The 24,282-nt window shown below is 41.0% G+C and overlaps 1 protein-coding gene across 1 annotated transcript in view; it reads right to left on the minus strand.

Moving 5' to 3' along the window:
• Positions 1-24,282, minus strand: part of LOC106908529 (voltage-dependent T-type calcium channel subunit alpha-1H-like) — a 290,955-nt gene that overhangs the window by 78,276 nt on the left and 188,397 nt on the right. The window contains exons 13-20 of the mRNA XM_088014499.1: positions 21,096-21,213; positions 15,890-16,045; positions 15,192-15,279; positions 12,105-12,295; positions 10,101-10,382; positions 9,728-9,828; positions 8,564-8,687; positions 4,866-4,868 (exon numbers count right to left, since the gene is read on the minus strand). Coding sequence (XP_087870625.1) covers positions 4,866-4,868; positions 8,564-8,687; positions 9,728-9,828; positions 10,101-10,382; positions 12,105-12,295; positions 15,192-15,279; positions 15,890-16,045; positions 21,096-21,213 — 1,063 coding nt within the window. The remainder of the gene's footprint in view (positions 1-4,865; positions 4,869-8,563; positions 8,688-9,727; positions 9,829-10,100; positions 10,383-12,104; positions 12,296-15,191; positions 15,280-15,889; positions 16,046-21,095; positions 21,214-24,282) is intronic.

The raw sequence follows: 24,282 nt of genomic DNA on the forward strand, positions 1-24,282 counted from the left end.
GCAAATGTTTTCTCTGTCTGTGACAGACTGGTGACCTGTCCAGGGTGACCCCGCCTCTTGGCCAAAACATTCGCTGGAGATGGGCACCAGCAACCCTCCTAACCCGTTTAAGGACACGGGTGTAAGAAGATGGATGGATGGATGGATGGATGGATGGATAGGTGTTTTCTCTGTTTTTTTATGTCTTGTTTTTAAAAACTTGTTTGAAATAAATAAATCAATCAGTTTTATTTAACTTTATCTGACAAGGATAAAAACCCACTGACAAAAAAAACCTAAGTATTTTTCAAAGGAGTCCTGACCAACAGGCAGCAACAAAAACAACACAAAAAATGTAAGCAGTTAAAAGAAAATTACAAGTTATAAAACACAGGTACACGCACATCTGTACAGACCCGTAAAGACCCGCAAAGATCTATAAAGATCCATAGACACCAATGCAGACCCTTCAATACTCGTGAAGACAATACATATGCATAAAGACCCGTACAGAACTGAACAAGCCCCTAAAGACCAGCAAAGATACTTAAAAACCCGACTTTATTCATAGTATTGTAAGTTTATTTGAATTCCAGAGGTAAACAGGATGATATTCCCAAACAAATACAATATGCTATGGAAGGTGTGTATTTTGTAAACAGCCTCGTAAACCCTTTTCTGATTTTGCTTAAAAATCAGCTTCACAAACAGGATTTATCCAAATATTAATAGTTCTGTATGTTTAATTTTGACCCTGTCACAATCATTTTAAACATGTGGATCCAACTCTTGTTTTTTAAAACAGATACTCGTCCAAGTTAAGACAACATCACTTGTCTTTGTCTCCTCCAGCAGTGTTGTGGTACTCGAAGTTGGTCTTGGTCTCGAGACCGGTCTCGGGCTCTGAGGATCTGAGACCGCAACTATGAAAATACCACTAAACGTACAGCATACTGTCCAGTTTATTTGTTAACATCTTTGTTTTCAGTGGATGCAAAATGCACCGATTAAAATCCAAGCAACTACGTGTTTCTGTTACTTATATTATATTACTGCATATATTATATTACTGCATATAATTTAAGCGCTGCATAAATAGTAAGAAATCTGATGGCCACAGCTAACTCAATATCGTTTCACTTTCACAGAAGGTGTGGACAACGTCTAACTTTTTTCGTCACTTAGAAAAGTAGCTCAGAGAAGGTAAGCTCCGTTGACATGATGTTAGCAAAGCTAGCTGTACAGAGACACAATAATTTGTGATGAAAAAAAGTCACTCACTGCGCTGAATTATTGTGCGGAGGTGTTGACTGACTTGTCGCACATATGGGACAACACTGTGTCCAAAAGTCTGCAATATAGTGATGTGACATTCAGAAACAGTCGATTCTTCTCCACGGCTCTTTACTTATTAGATAGGACTGGAGTGTCACTCACTGAGAGCCGTTGTTCTATCAGATTACCATACGCTGTCAGAATAGCAAACATGCAGTGAGTACTATGCCTGCGCATGCGCATTAAGAAGTCCGACAGTCAGAGGAGTTGTCAGTTCACCATACGCAGCAAGTTATGACGAAAATAAGTCATTAAATTGTTTTCAATGATAACTATACAGATATACATGTGTTGTCATGGTTTCAAAGTGTATTTAAAGCAGGTCTGGCTGCTGCTGGAGTCAGCTACAGCACACACCCGTGTAAAACTCACTTAACTGCTAAGTCAGGATGCCATACAACTGTTAACAAAGTGTATGACGATCTACGTCATGATTCTATGTTGTTGATTAAATGAAATCTTATGGTAATGACGTGTCTGACAGATATAGCCGGTGTTCTATCAGATAGCCATACGCTGTCAGGATAGCATACATGCAGTGAGTACCATGCCTGTGCATGCGCATTAAGAAGTCCGACCGTCAGTGGAGTTGTCAGTTCAGCATACGCAACAAGTTATGACGAAAATAAGTCATTAAATTGTTTAGAATATGACATAATATGATAACTAGATAGATATACATGCGTTGTCGTGGTTTCAAAGTGTATTTAAAGTAGGTCTGGCTGCAGCTGGATGCCATACAACTGTTAATAACCAAGTGTGTAATGATCTACGTCATGATTCTATGTTGCTGATTAAATAAAATCATATGGTAATGACAGCGTATGCATGTCTGAGCTAAGCGTACGACTATCTGACAACGTATGCTGACCTGACAGAACACCCGTTCTTTGTTCTTGTAAAGCTCTGTGTACACTGTATCATTATTTTATTTAATTATGTATGTTATTTAAATTAACAAATAACTAAAACACAAGAATGAAAGAGCACGTAGAGCATGCACATTGCTCTTTGACTGTTTTTGTTCAAAGTGGCAGCAGTAATGTCTGCCATGGTGTCAGACTACCTGGCTTCATGTACTGGGATAGAGAGTGAAAACAGTCACGATGAGCGCCTTCTGTTTGGTTAATTCTTGCTTGTTGCTCCTTGGTCAGTGTTCACAGTTGAGCGTCATTTACCGTCAGGGCATTGCCTCAATTGCTGTGTTTAATGGTACAAACAGTGGTGGTTTCTTACATGAGCAATATGGGCAAATGCCCAGGGCGTTATGTTTTTAGTGATGGCACGAGACCATCACACATTGTAGCACAGAAATTTAATATTTAATATTGGTAAAATGTATTAAGTATTTAATATCTAGGTGTTTTTATGGGAATATGGATCTTTCAGATTATTTTGGGAAGCAATATCGATCATATTTTACATTTTATTGTGTCATGTAGCATGGGCCGCTGGTCTTGGTCTTGACTCGGTCTCGACTTCCCTCGGTCTTGGTCTTGACTTGGTCTCGGACCCTAAAAGTCTTGGTCTTGTCTCGGTCTCGGGTTAGGTGGTCTTGAACACAACACTGTCCTCCAGGCTTGACTATTGCAATTCCCTGTTTGTTTTTTTTAATCTCCGACAAAAACCTTCAAAAGTTTCAATACATTCAAGATAGTGCAGCCAGGATTTTACCAGGAGTTCGTAAATCTGAACATATTACACTTATTCTCCATAACCTCCAATGGCTTCCTGTTACCTACAGAATTCAGTATAATCAAATTCAAACAATCAAATTTTATTTGTATAGCACATTTCAGCAACAAGGCATTTCAAAGTGCTTTACATCATGACAAACACAAAGTCATGCAACATAGAATCGACAATCAAAACATTACATTAAGTCAAGTGTCATCATTAAATCTGTAATTGATCACGTTTCAAATACAACTCTAAGCAGGTGGGGTTTTAGTCGAAATTTAAAGGCACTCAGTGTTTCAGATGTTTTACAGTTTTCTGGAAGTTTGTTCCAAATTTGTGGTGCATAGAAGCGGATCGCTGCTTCTCCATGTTTGTTTCTGGTTCTGGTGATGCAGAGCAGAACCAGAACCAGACGATCTGAGAGGTCTGGAAGGTTGATACAACAGTAGATCTTTAATGTATTGTGGTACTAAGCTGTTCAGTGATTTATAAACTAACAACAGTATTTTAAAGTCTACACCATGTTCCAAATGATTATCCAAATGATATTTTCTGAGATTTTCTTAAATGGTCATTGCAAATGGTCAGTATAATTTTCAAGTCATGAACTTTTACAGTATAAATCAAATTTTACTGAACAAAGCTCCCAATGAGAACAGTATTTTTTTCAAAAAATAAACTCAAAATGCACTGTTCCAAATTATTATGCACAGCAGATTTTCTAAACATTTCATGGATTATAAAGAACTGCCTCTCCTTGGGCTGCCACCTTATCGTGGTGGAGGGGTTTGAGTGTCCCAATGATCCTAGGAGCTATGCTGTCTAGGGCTTTATGCCCCTGGTAGGGTCACCCAAGGCAGACAGGTCCTAGGTGAGGAACCAGACAAAGCGCAGCCTGAAGACCCTTATGATGGACAATAACTTTGGATCTTGTGTTCCCTCACCCAGATGTAGGTCACCGAGGCCCCACTCTGGAGCCAGGCCTGGGGCACAATGGTGAGCGCCTGGTGGCCGGGCTTTTACCCACGGAGCCCGGCCGGGCTCAGCCCGAAGAGGAGACGTGGGTCCCCCTTCCAATGGGCTCACCACCTGTCGGAGGGACCAAAGGGGTCGGGTGCACTGTGTTATGGGCGGCAGCTGAAGCAGGGGACCCTGGCGGTCAGATCCTGGGCTGCAGAAGCTGGCTCTTGGGACGTGGAACGTCACCTCACTGGTGAGAAAGGAACCGGAGCTAGTGTGCGAGGCTTAAAGGTTCCGGCTAGAAATAGTTGGCCTCACCTCAACACATGGCTCTGGTTCTGGAACCAGTCTCCTTGAGAGGGGCTGGACGTACTTCCACTCTGGAGTTGCCCACGGTGAGAGGCGCCGGGCAGGAGTGGGCATACTTGTTGCCCCCCATCTCAGCGCCTGCACGTTGGGGTTTACCCCAGTGAATGAGAGGATAGCCTCCCTCCGCCTACGGTTGGGGGGACGGGTTCTGACTGTTGTCTGTGCTTACGGGCCGAACAGCAGTTCAGATTACCCACCCTTCTTGGAGTACTGGAGAGTGCCCTTCCTGGGGACTCCCTTGTTCTGCTGGGGGACTTCAACGCTCACGTGGGCAATGACAGTGAGACCTGGAGAGGTGTGGTTGGGAGGAACGGCCCCCCGATCTGAACTCGAGTGGTGTTCTGTTGTTGGACTTCTGTGCTCGTCATGGATTGTCCATCACGAACACCATGTTCAGGCATAAGGGTGTCCATATGTGCACTTGGCACCAGGACACCCTAGGCCGCAGTTCGATGATCGATTTTGTCATCATTTCATCGGATCTGCGGCCATATGTCTTGGACACTTGGGAGAAGAGAGGTGCGGAGCTGCCCACTGACCACTACCTGGTGGTGAGTTGGCTCCAGTGGTGGGGGAGGAAGCCGTTCAGACCTGGCAGGCCCAAATGTGTAGTGAGGGTCTGCTGGGAACGTCTGGCGGAATCCCCTGCGAGACGGAGCTTTAACTCCGTATGGCTTCGAGGCGATTCTAGTCCACCATCCGGCGTCTCAGGAGGGGGAAGCAGTGCAGCACCAACACTGCTTATAGTGGGGATGGTGTGCTGCTGACCTCAACTCGGGACGTTGTGGGCCGGTGGGCGGGATACTTCGAAGACCTCCTCAATCCCACCAACATGCCTTCTGTTGAGGAAGCTGAGCCAGAGGACTCTGGGTTGGGCTCTCCAATCTCTGAGGACGAGGTCGCCGAGGTGGTCAAAAAGCTCCTCAGTGGCAGGGCCCCGGATGTGGATGAGATCCGCCCAGAGTTCCTTAAGGCTCTGAATGTTGTAGGGTTGTGTTGGCTCACGCGTCTCTGCAATATCGCATGGACATCGGGGGCAGTTCCCCTGGATTGGCAGACTGGGGTGGTGATCCCCCTGTTCAAAAAGGGGGACCGGAGGGTGTGCTCCAATTACAGGGGGATCACACTCTTAAGCCTCCCTGGTAAGGTCTATTCAGGGGTCCTGGAGAGGAGGGTCCGTCAGACAGTCGAACCTCGGATTCAGGAAGAGCAGTGTGGTTTTCGTCCTGGTTGTGGAACACTGGACCAGCTCTACACCCTCAGTAGGGTCCTGGAGGGTGCTTGGGAGTCTACATTTGTTTTATGAACTTGGAGAAGGCGTTCGACCGTGTCCCTAGGGGGGCTTTGTGTGGGGTCCTCCGGGAGTATGGGGTACTGGGCCCTTTGATACGGGCTGTCAGGTCCCTGTATGACCGGTGTCAGAGTCTGGTCCGCATTGCCGGCAGTAAGTCGGGCCCGTTTCCGGTGAGAGTTGGACTCCGCCAAGGCTGCCCTTTGTCACTGATTCTGTTCATTACTTTCATGGACAGAATTTCTAGGCACAGCCGAGGTGTTGAGGGGATCCGTTTTGGTGGCCTTAGGATCGCATCTCTGCTTTTTGCAGATGATGTGGTCCTGTTGGCTTCATCAGATCATGATCTGCAGCTCTCGCTGGAGCGGTTCGCAGCCGAGAGTGAAGCAGCCGGGATGAGGATCAGTGCCTCCAAATCTGAGGCCACGGTCTTGAGCTGGAAAAGGATAGAGTGCCTTCTCCAGGTCAGGGGGGTTGTCCTGCCTCAAGTGAAGGAGTTTAAGTATCTGGGGATCTTGTTCATGAATGAGGGAAGAAGGGAGCGGGAGATCGACAGGCGGATTGGAGCAGCCTCTGCTGTGTAGCGGGCGCTGTACTGGCAAAGCGAAGCTCTCGATTTACCGGTCGATCTACGTTCCCACCCTCATCTATGGTCATTAGCTTTGGGTCATGACCGAAAGAAGGAGATCACAGATACAAGTGGCCGAAATGGGTTTCCTCTGCAGGTTGGCTGGGCTCTCCCTTAGAGATGGGGTGAGAAGCTTGGTCATCCGGGAGGGACTCGGAGTAGAGCCGCTGCTCCTCCACGTCAAGAGGAGCCAGTTGAGGTGGCTTGGGCATCTGGTAAGGATGCCTCCTGGACGCCTCCCTGGTGAGGTGTTCCGGGTACGTCCCACCAGGAGGAGGCCCCGGGGAAGACCCAGGACATGCTGGAGGGATGATGTCTCTCAGCTGGCCTGGGAACGCCATGGGGTTCCCCCGGAGGAGCTGGAAGAAGTGGCTGGGGAGAGGGAAGTCTGGGCCTCCCTTCTGAAGCTGCTGCCCCCACGACCCGACCCCGGATAAGCGAAAGAAAATGGATGGATGGATGGATGGATGGATGGAGAACTGCAAACGGTCACTCTTTGAATGTGCAGCATTAAGTGGTCACAGGTACTAAAATCAAAAGCTATTTCAATGTAAAACATCTTAAGAGATCAAGTTACATGTTAACATAGGACTCCTTCTTTGATATCACTTGTACAATTCTTGCATCCATTGAACTTGTGAGATTGTGGATAGTTTCTGCTTTAATTTCTTTGCAAGATGTCAGAATACCTTCCCAGAACGGCTGTTTTGATATGAACTACATCCCACCCTTAGATCTTCTGCTTGAGGATACTCCAAAGGTTCTCGATAGGGTTGAGGTCAGAGGAGGATGGTGACCACACCATGAGTTTCTCCCCTTTTATGCCCATAAAAGGGGCACACAGGAATTCCTTGCCGCATTCCTGTGTCATGCTGCAAGGAATGACACAGTGATATTCCTTGCAGCATGCATTGTCATGCATGAATATAATTTTACTACTGAAGGTACGGCTCTTCATTTTGAACCATGAAAGAAAGTGATCAGTCAGAATGTTCATATACTTTGCTGAGGTCATATTCCCCCCTTCCGGATCCTCCATCTTGAGGTTCAAGAGGCACCAGCAGCTTCAAATAACTGTTTGCTGCTTTGTAGGGGCATTTTAACAGCTGCTCCCTTAATCTGATGAATTTGTCTAACAGAAACCTTCCTCATTGTGCCTTTATCTACACAAAACCCTTTGTTCTGAATCAGCCTCTCTCTTCACAGTACGATAACGCTTCAGTTTTTGTTAAATATCTAATGTTTTCATACCACTACACTATCTGATGATAGTGTAGTGCCATATGACACTACACTATCTCTTTCCAATATTGTTTGAAACCTGAGGCTGATTAATAATATGGAACATCCTTCTTCTGTAGATTTCCTTTAATTGAGCTCACCAGACAAACTAATCAACCAGCTCTCTGAAATTAATTATAGTGATTCAAAGAGCCCTGACACACAATATCATCTATAAATTTAATACCACAACAAAAAATTTAATCTTTATGACACTTAAATCCATTTTGCATCACAATTTGGAACACGGTGTATTCTCTGAGCTACAGGGAGCCAGTGAAGGACTTTAGAACTGGTGTTATGTGCTCAATCTTCCTGGTTTTAGTGAGAACATCAGCAGCAGTGTTCTGGATCAGCTGCAGCTCGAGGACTGATTTGTTGGGCAGACCCAACAAATCTGTTACAGTAATCAATGCAATTATAATTATATAAACATAAGATTGCTCTCATTACTCATCAATATTTAAACGGAATTTCACCAGACTATCTGAAGGACCTTCTTGTTCCATATTCATCTTCGCGTTCATTACGGTCACAGAACAGTAATTTTCTCCACCTTTCACAGACTAAATGAAGGCCCATGGGAGATTGGGCCCATTCTGCGTGGCTGCCCCCGCCTGTGGAACTCTCTCTCGGACCATAAGAGCTCCACAATCACTGGCTCACTTTAAAAGAGGCTTAAAGACTTTACTTTTTAAACATGCCTATTCTATGTCTTAATGAGTTTATCATTGGTTTTAACTTTTATCATTTTTTGAAACATGCTTTGATTGTTATTCTCTGTGATTACACAAACATATTATTAATTATTATTATTATTATTATTATTATTATTATAAAACCACTGATGTTGAGTTCACCCTGCAAAAAGAACAACTCAAATGTTGTCATTAAAAAACTACAGAACAATGTGGAATTCATCTCTGTCCTATGATCTGTAGATTACAGCGATTAATGGGAAGTTGAGGTTGATTGTGGCATTCCTTTGACATTACTCACATTTAATTGTGCAAATGTGTGTGTCTGGGTGTGTTTTCTACCATGCTCTTAGGATGTATATCAGGCCTCTCTAGGGCTACGGTGATGCAGTTCAGAAAGATGAAAAGCAGGACGATGTGATCAAACATCTTGTGACTTATAACCTTCTGACACCACAGCCTTAGCCTAAAGAGAGACACAATCAGAAGAAAAACAACATCAGCTACATCTCCAGGCTTCACACAAAACACAAGGATCACTTATTTCACAACACAATGTCCACACACAGAGTACACTCACACTTTCACTTCCTTTAATTCAGTGGTTCTTAACCTTTTTTGAGGTACCAAACCCACCAGTTTCATATACGCATTCACTGAACCCTTCTGTAGTGATAAATAAAATCAAGACACCCCATGATCACTAAGTCTTCTTAAAAGGTAGAGTCTCTGAGAACAGTTCTTCAAAATATAATCAGTGTTTTCAGCAAAGCTGAGCTGACTGTCCAGGAACGACCCAAATTTGCCAGTTTCAACAGGTTGGCCATCAAGAGAAACTGGAACCACTTTAAGGTTTTGTTTAGATCATTTAATTACCTCTACATTCTTAAGAAAATGAAAAATTCATAATAAATAATAAAGACTTTGCGGTATTCTGATTTAGTAATGTAATTATATTAGTTGTGTTACCACCCCCACGCCACTAGAGGCAGTACCAACCCCGAAAAGATGCGGCTAAGGAGCAGATTTAGAAGTACACCGAAAACTACAGAATTTGGTAAAAACTGTGAGTTTTGCTGAAGTAATTAAAGACACAAGTTCAAATTCATGCTGAGAGTGAAACTCCTTCAATCACTGCTCCTCCGCAGCTCTGATTGGCTCAGCAATGTAACGTGATCCTCTGCAGCAAGTGATGGCAAAGCGGGGCGTCATCACGACTTTACGTAAGTGTGTCTTTACCTCCGCGGCAGAGGCTCCGCCGAACCCCTGAGACCGACTCATCGAACCCCTGGGGTTCGATCGAACCCAGGTTAAGAACCACTGCTTTAATTGAAAAGAGTAAAAATTTAATTACTAAGGGTTAGCTACAAGATTCACAAGTTCACTGTGAATGTTCACACTTGCTGCGGTTTAACCACTCAGACTACTCAGGAGACGATCAGTGGCATATCTGTTTTTATGAGTGTGTGTGGTATTTCTTTTCTCTCTTGTTTTTTGTTCATTTACTCATTTTCTGGTGCAAACAGATACAGTGACCACTCTTCATGCTCTCTGCACCACAGAGGTTCATATGGCTCCAGCATCTTCTTCAGCCTCTCACATAAACTCTGCAAAAAGCATACAAATACACACACAATAAATCACAGGATGGTTGCATGCCTTGATGCACCACTACATGGAATATAATTTATTATTTTATAGTACACATTCATTAAATGCTCATTGTCTTCAAATGTTTATTGCTGCAAATAAATGTTAATATTCAAGTTGCCAAAAGTTCCAACTCACCTCAGGATGCAACGTTTTTATCAATATTTCTGCTTAAATGTGATTTTGCATGTTCTGATTGGGTGTAAGGAATTGGTTATTTTTCTTTCACCTCTTCAGTGTCTTCCTCATCATGATCACTGTGGAAATATGATGTGGCCTTGTCGTAGCCCAGCTCTGGAAGGTGAAAGGTGGTGCCATTGCAGTCTGGTGAGAGCAGCATGGGAACCTGCAGGTGGTCCGACTGGTCCAGAGACTGCTCCCTGCTGCTGGGGCTGGAGCATGACAGGAGAGACTCCATCTCCCCCGACTGGCTCCTCCGGTGCAGGCTGGGAGCTCTGCCGCTGCTCGTCCAGCTGGAGCGCCGGCTCTCCGGACTGCCATCCCACAGAGACTCCAGGGACAGAAAAACAACTTGGAAGACATTTCTCTCCACATTTTCATTCTACCCTACTTAGATTTCTGGATACTATAGGTGTTCGAAGGCTATACAGATACACTAGTTTTTTTGGGGGTTTTTTGGAATTTGATTCCAAAGAGCCAAACCTGCTGAAATATCTTAAATGACCTTTATCTATTGCTCAGGTAAAAAATAAATAAATAAATAAATATTAACTAGTTTTTACCTGGTGAGCAAAAGATTTGGTTTTTATCACCTTTTGTCTTCATCACTGTTTCCTGGGTGCAATGAATTGATTTGAATTTATTTCTAATATACAATGCATATTATTGAACATATAATGTTGCTATAAATACCACGACATAAAAACATAATAATACAATAAAGAGGTTAGTTTTTATGTTTTTAAGTTTCAAGATCAAATCAAATACTCAAAATTGAAATAAACAACAGGACAGGATTAGATTAATTTTTTAATTTTTCAGGTTTATGTGACTAAAGAATTTTTGGGTACTGCAATGACACCTGCACTTATTCAACACATCCAAACCAAGATGAAATGGTGTAAACTATTTCATCTTGGTTTAGACAAAGCAAACTGCCTAGTTTGATAGTGGTCAGGTTCATAACAAGATGTAAAATATCTGTCAGAAAGCATCAGCAGAAACTCCACAGATTCACTCAGTTCAGCAGAAATAAACTCATTTAATCCTTCTTCTAGTTGTGACATTGATGTAATAATATCAATGCATGGAAAAAGACTGTATTTTCTCATTTCTCATTTATTCCTTCATGTGAAGGTGATTGATTATGTAACTCAGATATGAGCCAAGCTGCATACAGCTTGCTTCTGCTGTTTTTGTTTGTCGATATTGGTTAAAACAGGTGTACTTGGAAAATGAATTTAATAAATCACATGTAGAACAAATAAACACCAAAATTAGCCTTCATATATTTGGACCATTTAGACATTGCTTTGGTGAATTTTTAACAACAAAAAAAGCTCACATAGGGTATTTGTTGTGTGTGGCAGATTGATATCTGCAGTGTGTAATGGTACGTGAACATGTCAGAAGTTTACTTAAGCAAACAAAGTAGATAAAAATCCATGTTAAAGTTATTTCTTGTATTTGAGTGATTAGCAGCCAGACTTTAGAAGGGCAGAAAACACAATGTTGTAAAGAGACTGAACTCTATGCAGTTTACTGTGACTCAGGATGGGTTCGGCCTTTATGTTTGCTCATGTTTCTGTGACCAGAAGAGCAAGAACTTTCAGCAAGAATTTAAGCTTTACTGGAAACAATTATTTGAATTTAGAAAAAGGCATGTGCATGAACTCACCTGAGGCACAATCCATTAAAAGCGGTATTTAACTGAGGAGAACACTGCGTCCTTTCTTTCTCGAGGGTTTCGTGGTTCACTAAATCAACATTTGATGGTAATAAAAAACCAGCAAAAAGACTTTGACTGATTTCAAAATATTTACTTTGGCAAATGTTTCAAATGTCCCCAGACTTACAAATATAGCAGTTTTAGGGGAATAAAAGAAATTAAAATTTTGAATTATTTTTCTACAAACTCATTGCAGGATTTAAAAATGTATGTTAACATTAACAGAACTTTATTTGCTTTTTAAAAATTGACTTTCTCCTGTACAGTTTTAGTAAACCTGAACTGCTGTGTAAAAATATTAAATATGATCTTGTCCAGCCTTACCAGCGACCTCTGCTCCAAACTGTTGACCTCCATGGAAACTCCACTCGGCCTGCGGGACTGGTTGGAGTTTATGGTGGGTGTGGCTGCAGTGTGTGTGATGATGGGCAGTGGAGGAGGAGTGGGGTGAGGCATGGAGGCTTTGGGGTTCAGGAGACCATTGGGGCTCAGCATCATAGCCTGGATCTTAAGTTCTGCTTTCACAAAGGAGAAGAAACAGGGAAAATTATCATGAAAACATCCAAAAACTCGTTCACAGAGATATTAATTGTCCACATACATAAATCCACAAACCACACGGGTCACATCTCATGGATTCAATTTTATAACATCAAGACGATAGACGGTATTCAGGTTGTTTATTCTAATTCTGTAGTTTTAAGGCTATTGAAGTTTCCATTTTTTGTTTGTCAACATTATATATGTTGACCTGTGGAAAGAGACCACCCGCGGAGGGTGAGAAGGGAATTTTTTTTTTTTTTTTTAATGTATACACAGAGCAGGGGCGCAGTAAAGGGGAGGGAGAGTGATGCCAATTCTAGGGGCCCCTGACCAACAGGGGGCCCTCCACAATTTATTTATTTATTTTTTGTTCATAGAAATTGAAAAAAAAAATTGGGGCTCTGTCAATTACAAAATTAATCATATTGTATTTTCAAAGATTGTTTTTAGCAGTAAAAATTTAATGTTCCCACTCCCAGATCAAAAAACACACATCCATATTTGCCCTGAACTCCCTAATCTGAGTTAAATGGTTCATTCCTGCTTGGAGCGCTTCACTGTGACACTGTTAGCAGCAGATAGTAGGAAACAAGAACAACTGTGGCAGTTACTATGCTGCTAAGAAAAGTTATGAAATCAGGTTTTCAAAAACAAAATAGAGAGAGAGAGAGAGAGAGAAGGCAAGAGTTTAATTTATAACCCGGTTTTTCTCCAAGAGAGGTGGGTAGACTGTGTGAGATTATCAACCATGTAGCATAGTTAGCTTAGCTACGAAATGTTTGCCTCCTTTTCATTAGCATTTAATGAATTAAGGAAAAAAATTACCAACATATTCATATATTTAACTTGTCCCTTGTACCTTTTACCACTTAACAACAGATGACCCACGTCCCTCCTGACCCGTCCTCTCCTGAGAGAAATTAAAGCTGCAGTATGTCACTTTCATATAAATATTTTTCACATATCTTTTAAAACTGTCATTATGTTGTGACAGTATGGTATGAGAGGTAATCTGTGAAAAATCTATTTCCTCTGCCTTCTCCCAGTGCTAGAAACAACCAGGAGAGTTTTAGTGCTGTCAATCACAATCTCATGTGGTGCTGCTCATCCTTCCTCCCCCTCGATTTGTGCCGTGCTGCAGCTAGCATAGCACAAATCTGTGAATGCTCAGTTTAGTTAGCATAGCTACCAATGATGGCATATAAACAGTTTCTTGTAATGATAAGTTGTTTCTCCACCATTAGCACATTTAGCAGCAAGTGAATGAGGATAATTGACAGCACTAAGAGCGTCCTACTTGTTCTGATTGGTTGTTTTGGTCAGAACGGTGCATTACTTTAACCAGTAATAGTAATTCAGGAAGGAGATGGAGGAGATTGATTGTTTTCACAGATTATCTGTCTAATAACAAACTGCTACAACATGGTGACAGCTTTAACAAATATGGTGAAAACATATTTTTTATTCAAGTTATGTACTGCAGCTTGAGTAAAATGCAGCTATGTAGCATTTTTGAGATCTCTGGATTCCTTTATGTGTAGTTGCATGTGTTGCTCATGGGGAGAGACATTTCAGTATCTAAAACTAATAGAAAAAATGTAAGCAACCTACTTACATACTGGATGTGGACTGTTGGATGTTCAATTCATGAGCTGTAAATATTGTGCTAATTATCAGTATTGAACCAAAGAAAGCAAGGCAGATCCAAGCCTTTAAAATTGTGACGCTTTTTATGGGTCAAATAGACTCAAAAAATTGTAACAGCAGCTGCGCAGGGGGGCCTAATCAGATTTTTTGTCGGGGCCCACGAGTCCTGGCGGCGGCCCTGGTATTAGGAGACTACTTCTTAACTTGAGGTTAGCCCCACAAGTTGGAAGATTTCTTCTTCACCAACACACTGCACGCCTGTCTGTGCACTGCTGCCTCTCACTGGTGGAGATGGTGTATTGCACTACTTAAAACAGCCTTAAATAATGTTTCAAATGCAAAGTTCATAAGTGCTTTGTAGACATCTTGCTGTAAAACTTTAGGATCAATTAAATTAAGAAATTTAAGACTAAACAAAAAGGCAGAGCAATAAAATATTACCACATAAAGCTACATAATTTTTTAAGTTTAATCTTTTATAACAAATTTATAAAATTTGCTATAAAGAAATCAAGATCATGATTTCTTGGTTAATGTCAAGTTGTCATAACAAAGACATTTTGAATAATGTCAACTTTGTATTAAAAGTGTCATGATTTACCGAAGAAGACTTCCTCATGTTCATGACAGGTGTTATGTCATGTTTATGAATGTGTTATGACAGTCCTATTCACACCCCATCAAATAAAGTGTTACCGAAAGCTTTGTATCTAAAATAAAGCCAAGACATTTATAATTACTGACAAAGTCAATTTGTGCACCTACAGCAGTGGTAAGCAATAAGGATGTATAAAGGAAAGGTGCATACGCACGACTTTATACATCAGAGGCCTCATATATAAAAGAGTGCACAGTTTTCACACTAAAAACTGGCGTACAGACAAATTCTATTAAATAATAGAGAAAATATTTTTATAAACACCTCTAGCAGAGGAGAAACAAAACAAAATAAAAATCTGTTTTTTTATCTGCAGATTGTGAGAAGGTGACACATGCAGCTGATTTAAATGATCACATACATCAACTGACCAGAGATGCTTGTTTGATTTAACGGAGGATTGCCTGTAGTATGCATCATCATGCAATATAATCTATGTAATGTAATTGTATCACCAGGAAGTTGATCTATAAACCAACTTGCATGATGGACAGCTCATGCAGTAATTGTAATTCAAGAGTCAGACAAAACTTCAAAAGCAAACTGTAAAAGCCATCTTTTACCTGTAGCATAGAGCTCTCTGAGGTTCTCCTCCTCCTGATAGCCCAGTGACTGCCTCTCATCATCAGACTCTGACTTGTTGGCATCACCCTGAAACACACAGGGACACACGTCCACCAACATGACCCCTGTCATCACAATCTTTATCACCATCACCACCAACCTTTTGTTGCACACACTTCTGAGTTGTCTAAAGATCGGACATAAAGAACAGGAGACAGACAGGGAGACGGAGGGAATCTCCAGTGTTCCCTAGTTGAGTTATGTGCATTGCTTTGGCAGCAATCTCCCGTAGTCACGCCAATATAGCTTTACTGAATTTAATTAAAATTCACACCAGAAAGATTGAGGCAGACAGCTTTGGCAAAGGGTATCTATGCATGTGTGTTTGCATGTTGGAGAGCAAGTGTTCTCTGATGATGGATATAAAAGATGGAAACTAAACAACAAAAGCACACCAGCTGTGAACGGCAAGTGATATCAAACCGTCTTCTACTCAGGAGAGTATAGGAGAGTATTGTCAGCGTGTGTGCATGTCGGTGAGAAAGACAAATACACAGAGAGGGAAGGGAAAGAAAAGAGAGAGAGGAAAGTGATGAAAGAGACACAGCTTGAAGCTTTGGTGTTATTAGCACAACAGAGCGCAATTAGGTTCATTTCCTCTAAGTAGCTCTAATAAAAACTGCCTCTTTGCCCTTACTTCAGCCTGAAAACCCTCAACTAAAATGGCAACAAGCAGGTTGAAGAGTACGTAGTTTCCGAACGTCATGAGGGCCACAAAGTAGAGGGCAGCCAGCGGAGAGGTGGAGGCCATCCCATTGTACAGCACAGCGTTCCAATCCTCCTGGGTGAGGATCTGCAGATTAGAGGAGAGCTTTCAGAAGTCAAACTGTTAGGGTAAGGAAAAAATACACACGCTAAATTACTTCAAACAGACTAATTTGCAATCTAGGGGGTTGAAGCATGAAAATATTTGCATTCTTCTTCTCATCTGAACAATAAAATTTTTTCGTAAGTGTTAGAATAATCTCCTATGGAGTGTGTTTTACTGCTGCCTCTATAAAGGAATTTTTACCTGCCCACTGGGAGTTTTTTTTATATTTTACAAGGAAAAAAAGAGCGTGACTGCTCCCTCACTGGAGCAAATGAAATAACAGAGAACGAAATTAGCAGATACAGTTTGAATGTTATTCATGTTCACTGTAAAATTATATCTACAATATACACTACTGTTAAGGGAGTATTTGCTCCCTTAACAGATCTCTCCTATTTTTGTTTTTCGTCACACGTTTCACATCATCACACAAATTTTAGAATCAGAAAAATATAACATGCAATTTTCAACTGATGACTTCATGTATTAAAAGAAAAAAGCTGTACAAGCACTTGACATGTTTGTTCTCTCTGTCTGCACTCTTAGAAATGGCTGTAAATTTACTGCAGAATTCTATCAGTAACATACTGTTATTAGAAAATATTGTTAAATTGATGTCTTCTTCTGTTGCCACAATCTAGACTGATGACTGGCAGTAATTATTGTACAATACAGTTTTTTCCTGGCAAGACATTTTACTGAAAAATGTCTTGCCAGGAAAAAAGATGTATTTGATCTTAGAGAAAAAGCATTTAGATTCAATATTAAATGAAAAGAAAAAAAATACTTTCCATAATACATCTTTAAGGGAATGAATCGAAATCTGAAGAGCATAATCAAAAGTGTTAGATTTCTAGTGTTTGTGTTGTATGTTAAAAATACAGTGTTAATTAAACACGTGTTTAGTCAAATTCTAAGATAGGTTTGTCAGTTTCCCTAAAGAGATGGTGTTTGCTCGAACCACACTCTGTACCAGTAAGTGGCGGTAATGCTACTAACAGTTTGTTGCCAATCGCCAGTAAAACTAACAAGAAGAAGAAGCTGGTGTTTCTGTGACATCACATGTTTACCCAGCGTCTTGTCTGGAGCTAATCATAACAAGGTAAGATTATCATATTTTTGATTATTTTTTAATGAATGCATTTACTTTCTGTTTGCGCAAGAATATTGACTTATGCTTAACGTAAGTTGTTTGGATATCACAGTGTATATGACTGTTTAATACAGGGGTGCTCAAGTCCAGTCCTTGAGAGCTGCCATCCTGCAACTTTCAGCTGCTTCTCTGCTTCAACACACCTGAATCAAATGAATGGCTGGTTAGCAGGTCCGTTCAGAGCTGATCCTGGTCTGTTGAAGTAAAGATGCATCTAAAAGTTGCAGGACGGTAGCTCTCGAGGACTGGATGTGAGCACCCTTGGTTTATTATCTTTGTTAGCAGCTAAAGCTAGCCAAGCAGGTGTAGCACGGGGTGTCGGGTGGTTAAACAAACATTACAACTCTCAGAAGAATCTGAAGGCCATTTCATTAACATTATTTAGTTGCGGAGTCGTTTTCTTGAAGTTTTTGGCTTTAGACGGCATAATATGCGATCAAAGCTAAGCCAAAATGTTTTTGTCTCTATACATACAATAAATAATGACATATTAGCTGCCTCTTTTTTTTTCTTAATTAATACATGTTGGTGACTGAAGCCTGTTATGATGACTTCAACACATTTCTTCTGACAGATTGGCAGAAGAAATGCTGTCCAGAATGTTTCTATAAGCTGACCAATTTCTATAATGCTTAATGTCTGAGTTGTGTTTATGGTAATTATTTTGGAAATTTTTATGCTTTATGTCAGTGTTTCTCAACCCTGGTCCTCTCCGCCCCCCCCCGCCCCCCCTGCTCTGCATGTTTTAGATGTGCCTCTATTCCAGAACAGCTGATTCAAATGATTGCATGACCATCAAGTGCTGGAAAAGTCTGTTAATCACCCAGAGATACAATTCAGGTGTGTGGCAGAATCCAAAACAGCTCATGTCAAGCTGTGGACCATGTTGTCAGATATGTGCAGGTTTGTTCTTATTCTAATGATCCTACTTCTTTGTAGAAACACTTTCTCATTTGCTTTGTTTGCTATCTGAATGTAGCTGTGGTGCTAAATATATGTAATAATTTTTATTTGTTGTCTTCTTGTCATTTTGTCAAAGATGGGAGCCAGTGTTGAAGCCTTCCTCATTGCTGTGGAACCAGGACAGCCCTTCTTCCTGCATGTTGGTGAAAAACAAGAGCAGCACCAAAGACACTATACCATCAGTGATCACAAGACCCTCCATGACACACAAGACCATCTAAGGTAGCTTTTGATGAACTTTGAAAACACACTTCACTTTCAGTGCAAAGTACCATGAATTCCTCTACAACTTTGATACATTAATCCAGCCTACAGTTTTCAACATTGATGAGACTTTTGGTTGACAAGTGAGGAAATTAATATCCTTGGTTTTATTTTACCTGCCAGTGTGGACAGCCTTTATCATGATGGTCATTTTAATGCTTACTGTATCAATAAGAGGATGTGTTTTATGTTCTTCCAGTTAAGGACTTGGTTTATTACAGTCCCTGTGGCAAGCAGTTTTCTGCATGGTCAGTATTGAAGGCCATATTGTCTTTGAGAGGGTCCAGCCAACATTCCAGACAGAACAGTGTTCTGTCTGTTCACTGTTCTTCATCTTCAACCTCCAGTATCAACATGAGGCAGCCAAGACTCTGGAGTTCATTCAATGGTAAAATCATTCCTATAATTTTTTACAATGACATGGTTTTAAAGTTTTAAATTAAGTTATGATTAACATTTGACAAAGTTGGTGATGATTTCTCTTTACATAATTAAAAACAGCTTTATATATTGTACCTGCTGTATTCAGAATGCCACACTATTTATATTCTCAGGAATTTTCCCATTTTTGATTTTGTTTTTAGTCGCTTCATTGGGATTAACCCAGAAAGGGGCACAAAAGTCGGTCATGGGAAGATGGTATCCAAAAAGACAGGAAAGACCTTTCAAAAGAAAAAGTGACGGTCAATGTTCAGGTTTCCACCCTCATCAAAAACCTGATGAACTTTGAGTGGCATCTCATTCAGGTTAGTTGTTCTTTTCTTTTGCTTGAAATCTTTCTGTTTCCTTATTATTTAGGATCTAAATTGTATTGTCTTTTGTTTTTAACTGTTGGACGGTGTCTTCATCTGCTTCTAATAAAGTAAGTGCCACTTGGACTCTTGAAAACCATTAATAGTTCACATTTTAAAACCCTGTTAATACTAAAATTCCACATTATTTCAGCCATGTTGAATTTTAGATTTTGGAAGTCATTTTTCTTTGATTTGTTTAGTGATACCCAAAGCATGGATATTTCTTTAAGAACTGTGTTTTTATGTTCATAAGATTGTAGAAATTAATGAGTCAAACCCAGTTTATGTCGCTGTAAACTGAAAGTCTTCAATTTTTATTCCAGTGTTAGTGAAACTATATATTGACTTTGAAGGCCTATTTTTTACCAGTTCTCTGAGGAATGGCTGTGTTATTTGTTTAAAATTTTTGAATATACTGGAAATATATGTGGTTTGAGGCATAGTGATGCCTTTAAATAAAAAAAAAATCTGTTCTGAAGGTTACTTATCGCATCCTCTTTTGTGTTATGTAAAATTATGATTATGCAGATTATGCATTTTAGAACTGCACCAGTTTTAGCACTTCTAAGAAACCTACACTGGGTCAGGTATTAATGTTCTATTGGAAAACTAAGACTGTACTTTAAAAAGTAGCATTACAGTTTTCTTTGCAGCAGCTTACTCATAAAGTGAATGCAGTAGTAAAACAAAATTTACAGTGAAAATACTGGAACATACAGACGCCAGTATTTGAAAGCATACTTACTTTCACCACTGTATTTTACGGTGGCCGACAGGTACAAACACCCAGCAAACACAAGAAAAACAAATGCAACAAAGAAGAGTTGCAAAGATCTGGCAGTTAGTGCAGCACGAGCAGACATCTCCGAAAACGGGAGTGCAGTATTGCAATAAGGTGATGTGCTGATGAACAGAGCAGAAATGTGAGATTTGTACATCTACATTCTCGCCTACAAACATTGTTTAAATCATGTTGTGTCACGGTTGCTAAGCAACATAACACCGAGGTGGAGGCTAGGCAGCTAGCTGAAGGCTACAGCTTCTCTCTGCAATGCTCTCTGCCTTCGCAGGACCCCTCTTCTGTAGACCGAATTGTATTTTAACGATTCTGTGTTTTAGTTCTGCTGGGGTCCATATGGTTATGTGTATTTGTTGTAAGTTGCGTTGTGGTCCTTATTGTTATGTGTAGAGTGTAATGGGCTGACTCTGCTGACTCCCTGATGATAGACCTGTCATGTGGGCGGGGCATCACGGGAGCTGGAGGACCAGGACCGATGCTGATCTGACAGAACACCGGAAGAGCGGAGAGTTCAGTGTGTTAGCAGTGAAGCTATTCAGTTGAGTGTTACGGTTTGTTAGAAGGGCGAGCTGCAGTCTAAGGAATAGCAGCTCGCTCTTATTTCTAATAAACACTGTTTGAGGTACTACGTCTGCGGTGTGTTGGCGTTATTACAGTATTTACTTACAGTAAACCACTTTAAAAAGTAATTACAGTATTGAAAAGGTAAATTTCCAGTAAAATACTGGTATCTACAGACGCCAGCTTTTTGGGTTTTTCTGGTGTCTGTAGCTACAAGTATTTTTTCCCCGTTCTTTCAGAAGAAAGGTAAATTACTGTTCTGTCAAAAAAAACAAAAAACGGTAAAATACTGGCAGCTATAGACACCAGAAGTTTACCGTTCTTTCACAGTATCTATACTGTACTTGCATTGACGGTAATCTACTGTCAGGATTAATTACAGTACAGATATTGTGCATTTACAGTAAACTTCTGGTGTCTATAGCTGCCAGTATTTGACTGTAAATTTACAGGATTATTTCTTAGAGTGTGCATGTGAGACATGAAAGTTTGTCTTACCTGAAACACGGTAACAGTTGCCCAAAGCAGAGAATCAAAGTTTTTCCTGTCTGCCAAAGTTTCTCCGCTTTCTTGACGCAAACCAAACTTACAGCCAAACAGATGCATTCCTAAAATGCTGCAAACCACAATCAGACAAGAAAGCACCTGCATCACACAGTTATATCATGAGTTAAATGCACACAAACCTCAGAGATTTGTAGCATCCTATAAGATTGGTGAATTCCACTTGGGTTTTAAATCCCACCATAGGACAAAGACAGCCCCTTTTGAGAGGTTTTAATGATCTTCTTTTAACTGCTGGTTCAGGAAGCTCTGCTGTTTAAGTGCTTTTAGAACTTTCAGCTACCTATGATACTGTGTACTGTAGTATTTTACTCAAGGGTGTAACTTTGTTACAAGTTGCAAGTTGGTGAGGGCGCATTGTGGGGAAGAGGAGAGCGCTGATGCACCCACAGTTATATGACTGGAAAACTTTTTTTAATGCAAAAAATACAGCCAAAACTTAAATGCAGTGGAGGAAAAAAATATTTAATCACCCACCAACTGTCCAACTTCTCCCACTTAATAAGCTGAGAGAGGCCTGTAATTGACATCATAGGTACCTCAACTATGAGACAAAATGAGAAAACATGTAGAAAATCACATTTTCTGATTTTTTAAGAATTTATTTGCAAATTATACTGGTATATAAGTATTTGATCAATAACAAACAAGCACGATTTCTGGCTCTCACAGACCTGTAACTTTTTTAAGAGGCACCTCTGTCCTCCACTCATTACTGTGGTAATGGCACCTGTTTGAACTTATTAGTATAAAAGACATCTGTCCACAACCTCAGTCACACTCCAAACTCCACTATGGTGAATACCAAAGAGCTGTGCAAGGACACCAGAAATGAAATTGTAGACCTGCACCAGGCTGGGAAGATTGAATCTGCAATAGGCAAGCAGCTTGGTGTGAAGAAATCAACTGTGAACAATAATTAGAAAATGGAAGACATACTGATAATCTCCTTCAATCATGGCTCCACACAAGATCTCACCCTGTGGGGTCAAAATGATCACAAGAATGGTGAGCAAAAATCGCAGAACCACACAGGGGGATCTAGTGAATGATCTGTTGATGGCTAGGACTAATGTAACAAAGGCTACTGTCAGTAACACACTATGCCACCAGGGACTCAGATGCTGCAGTGTCAGACATTCCCCTGCTTAGGCCAGTACATATCCAGGCCGTCTGAAGTTTGCTAGAGAGCATTTGGATGTTCCAGAAGAGTGTTGAGAGAATTGTCATATGGTCAGATGAAACCATATGGTCAGATGAAACGGTTTGATAGAAACCACAACTCGTCATGTTTGGAGGAGAGTGAATGCTGAGTTGCATCCAAAGAACACCATACCTCAGCATGATAGTGATCGTAAGCACACCATCATGAAAGAGTGGCTTTGTAAGAAGCATTTCAAGGTCCTGAAGTGGCCTAGCCAGTCTCCAAATCTCAACCCCATAGAACCCTTTGGGGGGAGTTGAAATTCTGTGTTGCCCAGCGACAGCCCCAAGACATCACTGCTCTAGAAGGGATCTGCATGGACAAATGTGCTAAAATTCCAGTTACAGTGTGTACCAACTAGGGATGCTCCAATCAGGTTTTTTGCTGCCTATTCTGATACAGACCATCCATGAGGCCGATATTTGCCAATTACTGATCTTTGTCAATCACCTGGAATGGCTGTTAATTATTTGGTTTAAGTATAAATTATACCATGCTATCTGGCAAAATGGAAAAATTATCTGGCAATAAATTCACCTAATTTAGACATAACAAACATGTTGTAATAATTAAAAAAAAAAGATTTTAGATATGTATGTTACATGCTGCATCTTTAAGCAGACGTTCGGTGTGAGAGCTCACTGTCTGGTGGAGGTTGAGCAGCGCTCCGTCTGTGAAATATTACCAGTGGCGCAAAAAGGGGGTATGCAGCGCATGCAACGCATAGGGGCGCAGCACCAGAGGGGGCGTCCAAACCCCGTCTGGAGGGGGCGGAGCGCCAATTATGTTTTCCTATACACTTCAGCGTGCCTTACACTCCTTCACCTCACGCATGTTACGAGGTAAATGTAGCGAGTTTTACCTTTCACGTAACGTCGTCTCGGGGGAAGGGGGGGAGAGGAGGGGGTAGTGAAGAGCAAGCGTATGTTTTCCACGCTCCTTCAACCTTCCTTCTGGGGAGAGGGGTATGGGGGGGGGCGCCGATTTATGTTTTCGCATCCACCTGAATAATGTGTAGTTGCGCCACTGAATATTACTAACAGTAGCGTGAAGCGGCAGTCCAAGAGCAAGAGCAGAACCAGCGTCTTACACTGCCAGCTTGAAGACTTGAAATATTTTTCGGGTTATTTGTTTCGCTTTCTGACTGTGATGCTAATCTGGGTGAGGGTTGGTAGTTGTCCGCTGCTTTACCCGGTATCTGGCCGCTCCGGATATCCTTTTTGTCCTCCATTGAGCCTCAATGTAGCCAAACTCCGTAAAGTGCTTGTTTTATAAATGCCATATTAGATCCATTGTGTTGATGCATTTTGACGTGCTTCACTCCCAAGGTAATTTTTCGCCACAACACGCAAACGTCCCCATTCATTCAGAGTGTTATAGTTCCACACAACAGGATTTGTTACTGCGCACCTTCGCAGTGTGAAGGAAAGAGGAGATAAGCTCCACACAGGCTGCGAAGTGAGATAAATGTGATCGTTTTTGGTGATCGGCAACAACAGAGTGATCGGCGATCACTGATCATACACTTTTTTGGCTGATTATGATCGGTGGCCGATTGATCGGCACAGCTCTAGGACCAACCTTGTGAAGACTTAAAGAAATTGTTTGTCTTCTGCCATTGCCAACAAAGGATACATAAAGTATTGAGATGTACTTTTATTTTTGACCAAATCCTTATTTTCCACCATAATTTGCAAATTAATTCTTTAAAAAAAATCTAACAATGTGATTTTCTAGATACATTTTCTCATTTTGTCTCTTATAGTTGAGGTCTACCTTTGATGCCAATTACAGGCCTCTCTCATCTTTTTAAGTGGGGGAACCTGCATAAATAGTGGCTGACTAAATACTTTTTTCCCCACTTTATGAATGCCACATAGTCTTATTCAATACACTCTAATGGGGATTGTCAGATTA

This window comes from Poecilia mexicana, unplaced genomic scaffold (assembly GCF_051168715.1).
Source record: "Poecilia mexicana isolate PSO_F unplaced genomic scaffold, ASM5116871v1 scaffold_1, whole genome shotgun sequence".
Taxonomy (NCBI): domain Eukaryota; kingdom Metazoa; phylum Chordata; class Actinopteri; order Cyprinodontiformes; family Poeciliidae; genus Poecilia; species Poecilia mexicana.